The sequence below is a fragment of the Saccostrea echinata genome, unplaced genomic scaffold (assembly GCF_033153115.1).
Source record: "Saccostrea echinata isolate AGI-Se365-2 ecotype Australia unplaced genomic scaffold, CSIRO_AGI_Sech_v1 ptg000016l, whole genome shotgun sequence".
Classification (NCBI taxonomy): domain Eukaryota; kingdom Metazoa; phylum Mollusca; class Bivalvia; order Ostreida; family Ostreidae; genus Saccostrea; species Saccostrea echinata.
The window spans coordinates 3395001-3404730 of record NW_026889765.1 but is presented as its reverse complement, the minus strand read 5'-3'; the positions used below and the strand labels follow the sequence as shown (position 1 = coordinate 3404730).

The 9730-nt window shown below is 32.7% G+C and overlaps 1 protein-coding gene across 1 annotated transcript in view; it reads left to right on the top strand.

Moving 5' to 3' along the window:
- The first annotated feature begins 556 nt into the window (after window positions 1–556).
- LOC133188347 (lipopolysaccharide-binding protein-like) overlaps window positions 557–9730 on the top strand; it is a 13998-nt gene continuing 4824 nt past the window's right edge. Inside the window, exons 1-14 of the mRNA XM_061323728.1 lie at window positions 557–697; window positions 4666–4765; window positions 4901–5032; window positions 5273–5346; window positions 5510–5673; window positions 5794–5857; window positions 6173–6264; window positions 7229–7405; window positions 7660–7725; window positions 7955–8122; window positions 8216–8283; window positions 8364–8406; window positions 8532–8595; window positions 8957–9033. Coding sequence (XP_061179712.1) covers window positions 592–697; window positions 4666–4765; window positions 4901–5032; window positions 5273–5346; window positions 5510–5673; window positions 5794–5857; window positions 6173–6264; window positions 7229–7405; window positions 7660–7725; window positions 7955–8122; window positions 8216–8283; window positions 8364–8406; window positions 8532–8595; window positions 8957–9033 — 1395 coding nt within the window. The 5' untranslated portion in view covers window positions 557–591. The remainder of the gene's footprint in view (window positions 698–4665; window positions 4766–4900; window positions 5033–5272; window positions 5347–5509; window positions 5674–5793; window positions 5858–6172; window positions 6265–7228; window positions 7406–7659; window positions 7726–7954; window positions 8123–8215; window positions 8284–8363; window positions 8407–8531; window positions 8596–8956; window positions 9034–9730) is intronic.

Sequence of the window (9730 nt, the reverse complement as noted above, 5' to 3'; positions counted from 1 at the left end):
TATATATATATATATATATATATATATATATATATATATATATATATATATATATATATATATATTATATATATATATATATATATATATGTATGTATGTATATGTATATTAAGTAAATGTCACATATATTCATTTTCGGCGACGAGGAAGTGATATAATTTATTTCTTTTTGCAATGACGTACACTCAAAATAATGTATCTTGATGTTTTTCCTACTTGTTAAATAAAATCATTGATCTTCATGAATGTCTTTGAAAAAAAAAATATTGATGATCCAAGAAACCTTAAATAAGAAAAATATTCTTAATATACGGTACATGTGACACTGATTTAAATACAACAAATATCTGTAATAATTCGTTATCTAAAATAAATATGACTTTATATATTATACACGTATATACTGAGACATCTAGATGTGCAGTTTCTATTTAGTATTTATCCCGAGTAAGAAATTTTACTTCCTAGTCGGTATTTCACAATAAGGCCATTTAAATCTATTTTTGGACTGAGCCGTCCCCATTAAAGCTTGTATTTTTAGTGGATAAATCCATTCTATACATATTACTTTCAAAAAGAACTCTTCCGCGATGCAACCAGTGTGTTTCGTAACAGTTTTGTCTTTGTTTGTGACATCGACAGAGTGTAAATTACCCGGATTAAAGACAAGAATCACCGACAAGGCACTTGATTACGGTATTGTTTGATTGCGTAGATGGATTTATGGAGCGGCATAACTGTCTCCTGTGTATCAGTTAGAACTTTACCGATACTTTTCATTATACAATGCATTTATTATTATAATATGCTGATTTAATGATATTTATACCCCCGCTCCGAAGGAGAGGGGGTATACTGTTTTACCCTTGTGTGTCTGTCTGTCCGTCTGTGTGTCTGTCTGTCTGTCTGTCCGTAACAAATTTTGGTCGCATTTTTCTCAGCAACTACTCATTGCAGATGCTTGAAATTTTAGCACACTCTTTGTTTAGGCATGTCATATGGTGGCATTCATTTTTTCACAATTCCGATGTCAACTTCCTCTTTATCCGTGTGTCTGTCCGTAGCATACTTAACAAATTTTGGTCGCAGTTTTCTCAGCAACTACTCATCGCAGATGCTTGAAATTTTAGCACAACTTTTGTTTAGGCATGCCATATGGTGGGAATCATTTTTGTATGAATCTAATGTCAACTTCCTGTTTATCCGTGCATCTGTCCGTACCATACATTACAAATTTGGGTGGCAGTTTTCTCTGCAACTACTCATCGCAAATGCTTACAATTTTAACACACTCTTTGTTTAGGCATGCTATATGTTGGGATTCATTTTTGTACAAATCCGATGTCAATTTCCTGATTATCACTGTGTCTATCCATAACTGAACTTGTGTATTCACATCAAAGCGGGGATATTATTAGTGAGCACTGGCTCACAGACTTCTTGTTTTATTTTTTTTTTCTTAGGACTACATGTCCTAATAAGTTAAAAAATACCTGACTTTATGTTAAACACGTTTAGCAGGTAAACTAGTAAATAATATATATTATCAAACAGGGTACATGTACATGTATAAGAGGGTTTTCCGAAGCATGCCAAGAAACCCCGTCCATTTTTCCACAGCGATGGAGTCAATAAAAGTGTAATTGATGCAAATCGCCCATATTCCCCTATCGCTGGCGAGACCATTAATGACAGCAGATTTGAGGGGGTGGATCCTAAGTTTTCCGTTTTCTAAGTAAAAATAAACTTCTACCCCAGGAAGTAACCTCCTATGCCCTGAAAAAAATAGTTCCTGTCAAAAACCTTTATTTGTTTAAAAATATGTAAAATGCACTAGACACAGGTACCAAAATTGTAAATATAGACTTGAAGGAAATAAAAAAAAATTCAAAAGGAAAAAATAATGATTTCATATGTATGGCACTACAATTTTCATTGGTCAATTACCGGTATGATACCTTAATAAGGCGCGAGACTTCCACAACAACCAAGTTCATCGTGCCCGATGTTAATTAATACCAGGAAAAAATATTTTGATATGGAAACACTGAAAAATTTGAAAGGCGTCTAATTTTTACTGAACAATTAAGTAGCTTACTATAATCTATTTCACTTTCTTTTTCTTCTATTTTACTTTTTTAACCGCATATGATTTGCATGGACCCCCCCCCCCCCTCAAAAAAAAAAACAAAACAAAAAACAAAAAAAAAAAAAAACGGGAAAAAGTGCAAAGGCTTCTAAATAATAAGTATTCTAGCTTTAATTTAAAACCATAAGATCCTTCCCTAAAAACTGCTGACATTAATTGCCTCGCGCACATCTCCCTGGGGAAAAAAATCACAGATTAACGCTAATTCCGCTTTTATTGAGTTCGCTCTAAAACTAGAGTGCGTTCTTTTTCTTGGCATGAAAATTTAAAATTTACAACATCTGGGAAAATTTGAAGGATTGATACTGCCTGTATAGCTACTTGACACGTGAAACGCAGTGCTATGAGACTTGTAATCATATAACGGCAAACTGACAAATAATTTTAAATTTCGTCACATGAAGTGTCATCTCAAAAATCTCGTCTATTTGATTGTAGTTTTATACTGAAACGCAGAAGAAACGCAACATCCTAATGTTAGGGGGGAAATTATATACAGGTTATAACGTTGTACTTAAAAAGTTAGGACATCTTCAACTTTGCCAAATCAGTAATTTAACGGTCGAATGATTTTCATTCCATTGCCGGAAGTTGATTATGAGCCCTCTTAACAGAAATCAAAATATACATGTTTAATAAAACATTTAACAATAATTTGAGTTTTAAAGGGTTTTTACCTGTTAATCATAAGTATTGCACTAATATTCCGAAAAAAATCCTTCTTTCTTTTCCCGATGTGATGCCAATATTTCTTCAAAATGAATGAAAGCACGCATTTTGATTGCCCTTCCTGGAACTTCTCAAAATAAGGGTAAAGGGGAGTTGCAGATGCAAATATGCAGTACATAAAGATTCATTAGGCTCATGCGTTTCATAAGAATGAATGACAGTTCTTTGACCGGAAGTCCAAGGGTTACTAAACCACGTACGCCAGGTTAGAGAAAATTCGACCTCAGTATCTGAAAAACAGGCACTTAAAAATGCCTAAGAATATTTCTTTCGCTCAGATCAAGAGACTGATAAACCTAATGCATCGTAGAAATCGAGCTGCAATTGTTGTACATGGCGGCCTAGCACGCTGTAATTGAATGGTCGGAAGGGGGATGATTTAAGAGTTATGTTTTACTTTTTAAGGTTAAAAGATAACAATAAATTATTGTAAAATGTTTTATTAAACATGCAATTTTTGATTTCTTTTAAGAGGGCTCATAATCAACTTCCGGTAATGGAATGAAAATCATTCAACCGTTAAATTACTGATTTGGCAAAGTTGAAGATGTCCTAACTTTTTAAGTACAAAGTTTAACCTGTATATAATTTTCCCCCTAAAATTAGGATGTTGCGTTTCAGTATATATATCAATATTTTAACTGAAGTTGACCATCGTAAAAAAAATATCAAAACATTCCAGTCTATTTCAATCTACCTGATGCGATTACCAAAGCAACAATTGTGTTTAATATTAATAATCATTTGTCCTTGAATTCGAATATATATATATATATATATAGAAAGCACAGAGAAATTCACTTTTTTTATACCCCAGCCCGGGGTTGAACTCTCGACCTACGGAATCTGTCTCCTAGCATTACAGGAACAGCGCGCTAGACCGCTCGGCTATCTAGGCAAGTCGAAAAACTTGCTTTCGATGCCGATGGAATTCTCGCGGCGCTGTCCTATACTACACGGTCATTGAGAATGGAAGTGAGATACAGTTATTTGGACATAAGTTTTATCAGAGGATCGTTACCAATACACGCTGTAATGAAATTAATTTTTATTTATAAAGCACATTTTACAACAAATCTTAAACTAACATAACTGCCCTAAGTGAAGAAATGTTAATATAGAAAGCACAGAGAAATTCACTTTTATAAGGATACCCACTTCCGCCCCAGCCCGGGGTTAAACTCTTGACCTAGGGAATCGGTCTCCTAGCAGTACAGGAACAGCGCGCTAGACCGCTCGGCTATCTAGGCAAGTCAAAAAACTTGCTTTCGATGCCGATGGAATTCTCGCGGCGCTGTTCTACACTACACGGTCATTGAGAATGGAAGTGAGATACAAATATATATATATATATATATATATATATATATATAGGGAGAGAGGGAGACAGAGATCAGGTACAACTAAAAGACCATGTATCAAGGACAAGGCTAAGCAACCGCTCAAAACCGCTTATCCGAAAGGCATAAAGAAAATTTATGGGTTCCCAGACATGGAAGGAAATCAAGTATTAATGACTCGCTTTGCCTTTGACCTTGTAAATCTCCAATCCATGACATGGATCAGGAATAAGCAAATACATTTAATGTGTTAAACACTCTGTTAGAACATTATCAGCAAGACGGATTCTTTATACACTCAACCGAATTGTATGGCGGAATTTCAATGGTCCAAACGTATTAAACAACTGAAACCACAGAAATTCAATTATCTGTCGATTTTTTTTAATCTTCTATCATTCTTTTTCTTTCTTTTGCATTCTTTTTTTTCTTCTCTTTTTTGATAGCTACAAATGTTGCCTTGGACATATTGACAAAGCAGGTGACAGGCCAGCCTATACCTGATCAACATGGTAGTACTGGAGACGTCAAGTTTGACATAACAGGGTAAAGTATTACGAATAAAATGTTTTCCACAACTTTGGGGCTCGATATTTGAAACATTGAATTAAATTATGGATATCTAATTTCGGAGATTGTTGGTACAATGCTGTCTAAGTATAAACATTACTTCCTTTTCAGAATAAAAGTAAATGAGTTTATCAAACCAAGCAGCAGAGTATCAATGATTCAGAATGTTGGCCTGTCTTGGAGCACAAGTGGAACTAAACTGGCACTTCATGGAGATTTTCATTACAAATATAAAAAAGGAATGTAAGAGCTCTTATTTGTAATCAAGATTTGATTTTTATGAACATTTTTACCCATTTAATTTTTTTTTCTTTTTAATAAGGAATCTTTTCAATAACTACAAGTTAATTGCTAAATTTCTTTTTTTAATCTGAATTGAACTGTGACAAAGAGTAAAATTATTTGTAAAGTTAATACACCTACATGTACTTGCCACTTTATTCGTACTGAAAAAACGGTCTTATTTTCTGTGGATTATTCTAGCATCAAAATATCCGACTCCGGAAGTTTTGACCTGAACTCCAGAGATATTGCCTTTCAGCTAAAGATAGAGATTGGTAAATATGAAAAGCAGTAAATAATCTTGGTCCCCACTACATGTATTGTATTCAGAAATATAAAAATGAAATATTTTTTTAAAGCTAATAAATCTTCAAATTTAGTTTGCAAAATTTATACAAATATGGTTTGGAAAATTAATAACATAATATTATCTTGAAGGTGTGGACAATTCTGGACGTCCGACAATGAAATCAGTGGGCTGTAGCTGCAGCGTGGGCTCAGCAGATATAAAGTTTCATGGCGGTGCTGCATGGATTTATAACCTATTTTCTGGAATGCTGGAAGGCAAACTGAAAGATATGATTGCTGGAGGCAATGGAGTTGTAAGAAATATATGTTACTTTATATATTTTTAAAATATTGTTCATTAATTTATTTTAAATGAAATAAGTCAAGTTTTCATTGCTTAGTAAGGCAAATGTAATTTTACATGTTTATTTCAGTTATGCAAACAAATAAATAACCTTGTGAATGTGAACGGAATGGAGAGTTTAAAGAAGTTACCAGGTAATAGAATTATTTCCGTATAGAATTATAAATATATACCACGTGTACACTGTATCTTTTCTACAACTATTTATGCAAAAATTGTCTCTACAGCAGGCTTAAATGTTCCTCATATCAATGTACAATTCTGGACTGTTTAATGGAGAGACTTACAAATTATGAGGTCTGAGTAGAGTTGTCACCCAAGGGCGCTTGTGCCCGAGGGTGTCAAGTTAACAACCATACTCAGACTTCATAATTTCTGATGTTTCTGATGCTCTAGATCAATCATTTTGAAGCATAATATACGGTTTTTTCCTTATTTCCTTTTCACAGTAACTGTGCAAATTGCGAAGCAATTCCTGTTGGATTATACTCTTTTAGCAAAGCCAGCCTTTTCATCAACATTTATGGAAACGTACCATAAGGTATTCCACTCAGCAGCATTATGTTATTACAATGAATTCAGTTAGGAAATTTTTCGAATGTTCTGATATTTCATAATAATTTAATTAATATTTTGACATAAAAATATTTTATTCTGTAGGAAAAATATACAGGGCTTCTTTAAAATGGTTATTTAAAAAGGTCAAAATAATTTATTCTTTTGACATAAAAACTGTGACCATGATTTATTTTTCTATTCTACTACAGTTACTGTCGAAATCAAAGAAATGCCGCGGCCAATATCTTCCAATAAATTACGAACATCATCAAAAAAGTATCAGATTAGAAACACTTATAAAAATTTGAAAAAAAGAATTTAAAAAAAATGACTTCCGAATGTAATACGTATTTAGACTACATCGCTGTCTCGTTTTCTGCAATATCTTCATGTGTATTGCCTAAAAAAGCTGACATACGTTTGTTTTTATAGCTAAAGGAGTTGTTCCACGGACTTCCCCACAACATTTACACTCCATGAATTTACTGTTAAAGCAATTAAATCGACAACAGATCTTGCTATTTTATAATCATAAAAAATAATTAAAATATGTTGTAAACAAAACTATAAATGATGAAGGATATTTGTAATCCAACGAAAGCTCTAATCGTCTGTATTCCTTTGATATCGATACACAAGTAAACAAAGGAGTTGACCCTCTGGTGTTACATGGAACAGCCAAATCACGACATGGTGATCTTATTCGTTTCGCTATAGAGGAAACGATAAGCCGTATTTTAGAGCTGTTAGTAGAAAAGAAATAAAGTCCTTTGTTGTCGTGAATGGTGCAGGATAACCTCCTTCGTCTCGAAATGTTGTGTGAAATGCAAAAGCTTTGGCTAACGCCTCGGCTTTTATATTTCAAAACAACATTTATCGACCCCGGAGATTATCTTGCAATATCAACGAAAACAAGAACTTTATTTCTTAAACATATACTTCAAAAGGGAGAGGTGTACTGGAGTGCCAATCCTCGTGAAGCTCCATTCCCTGTTCCTCCTTTGCTGAAATCCAACGATACCTCCAGAATGATGTACTTATGGATGTCTGATTTTCTGTTCAACTCCATGTCTTATAATGCATACAAATATGATAAACTTCAGTACAATGTTACGAACAAAGATGTAAGTACTACACAAGTAGCAAAATCAAATCTTTATTTTCACACAAATAGTTACTAGTACTAAATTGACTACAGCATTCGACATAGTAAATTTAACCATCATCTACTTGATTAACACGGGCGTCTTATAATTTGTTATAAAAATGGTGTAGTTGATATATGGTATTGAAGACACCAGTTGCAGTAAAAAAAAGTCTTTGTTCAACTTGTCTTGCAATTGTAACGATCTTTGTCAAAAACTATTATATTTCACAGCTTCCATCAGGTGTGTTAAATACAACATGTCCAAAAACAACATGCATTGGAAAATTCATTAAAGTTGTAAGTAACAAAGTTGTGTTAGTTGCTGTCGCAGGAATACAAATGTGTTTCACGGAGGACCTTCAGCTCCCAGTACAATTAATGGAGCACAAGCATCAGTTGATATTGAGAGCTTACTGTTTATTATTTTAAACAAAATTCATGATAAATACGTAAGATTTTCAATTTTCTGTGATTAACCTTATTCTCTTTGGCCCATTAAAGAATTCAGTTATGCACATGTATTTAGATTGGGGAGAAATTTCCCAACACAACAGTGATGTTATACATGAAATCTACAACGATGCCAAACATGACTGTCCGGAATGGGTCTACTATGGTGGAAACCTCTGGTGACATCCTTTTCTTTGCTCAACAATCTGATGGGAAATACACGTATTTCTTGACGCTTTCTGCAGTAGGTTACTATTATTATTATTATGCAAAAAGACTAAAACTGAGTTTAAAATATTTCCCGAAATCAACAATCTCTGTTTAAAAATTATTTTAGAGCATGACAACAACAATTTCATTGATGATTCAGAATGGGAAAATATACGCCAAAGTTCCTGATTTACCGTATGTATAAATTTTGAATTTGCTTGCAAAATTTGTAGGTGTCGAATCATTTGTTAAAACGCCAATTCTTGTTCTTAAAGGATACAGGTGAAAGTGAAAGACTCCAAAATTGGGGCTTTGTCAGTAAGTTGAAAATAGTAATCTTTGAAATAGTATTGTCATAAATGAATTACTGGTATACTAGTAGTTCTTAGATAATGCAAATGTAAGTTTGTGAATGAAAATATCTATATGAATGTTTATTTCAGGCACAGGGGTTAAATTTTATCATCAAAGGTGTTGTATCAATATTTGTGCAACCTAAACTAAACGGTAAGCTTTGCTGAAAGAAACAGAGCCATTCTGCTTTATTACATTATTTTAGATAATTTTCAACTGACAGCAAGAATGGCAAGACATAGAGAGGCAAAATGAATTTGTTCACTCTGTTAGATATAACAAAAAAATTACGAAATATAAAGAAATATTTTTGTAAGAGGTATTTTGATAAAGACGGGGCAATTTAAAACTATTTCTAGCTGTTAAGAGTCGAAAATTCTGCCGTTTTGAAGAAATAATTGAATTTGAATTGATGGAAATTTAAGCATTTATTTTAAAACAAAATTTGCATAGGTTTACCGTTGAGTTGATCAAAACATAAACTTTAGGAACCGGGTTATACTTTTTTTTTCAGAACTTGGAAGCAAAGGATTCCCTCTTCCTATCATTGACTCGGTGCATTTCGTTAATACAGAACTTGCATTAGGAAAGGTACCTAGCTACATATATATCATTTGTTCTTTTAGTTTTTTTTCTATTCTATTTTTTGATCAATTAACATAAGAATGGCATAAATTGCAAAAATATAATACCTGTATGACGATTCCACTCAAAAATGAACATTCATAAAGAGCAATACGTATATAGTAAAGATATATATTATCAAACTCAGCTGTGAGTTGCAGTGATATGTAATAGAAGTTTCCAGGTAAAATTTACAAACTCCTGGAATAGGTACTATAAATAAAGCTCTTAAACATTGAATAGTAATTAAAAATATTTGCAGAGACACAGCTTCTAATGACAGAACTGGGCATGTCAAAGCCTAACAAACAGCACAAGGTTATAATTTGTGTATGTAACAGAGAGACACCAAGATTTGATCTCATTTAACTAATAATAAAAATTGGTATATTTCAAAGGTGCTTGGACACAGATTTGAAGTTAATATTTTCTCAAATTTTCTGTATAATTTCATGACTAATCTGTTGCTATTAGCATTTCATACTAAAATATAATAAAAATCTTATTTCATCTCAAAGTTATTAAAACTTCAAATTTCTGGACGCGTTGGATTGATACATTCTTGCGCTTTCTGTTATTTTAATTTTATTCTTAATACTTAAGAAAAATGGCAATTTTGTTGTGTATTAATGAAAAATATTAAAACTATAATCCAGAAAATTCA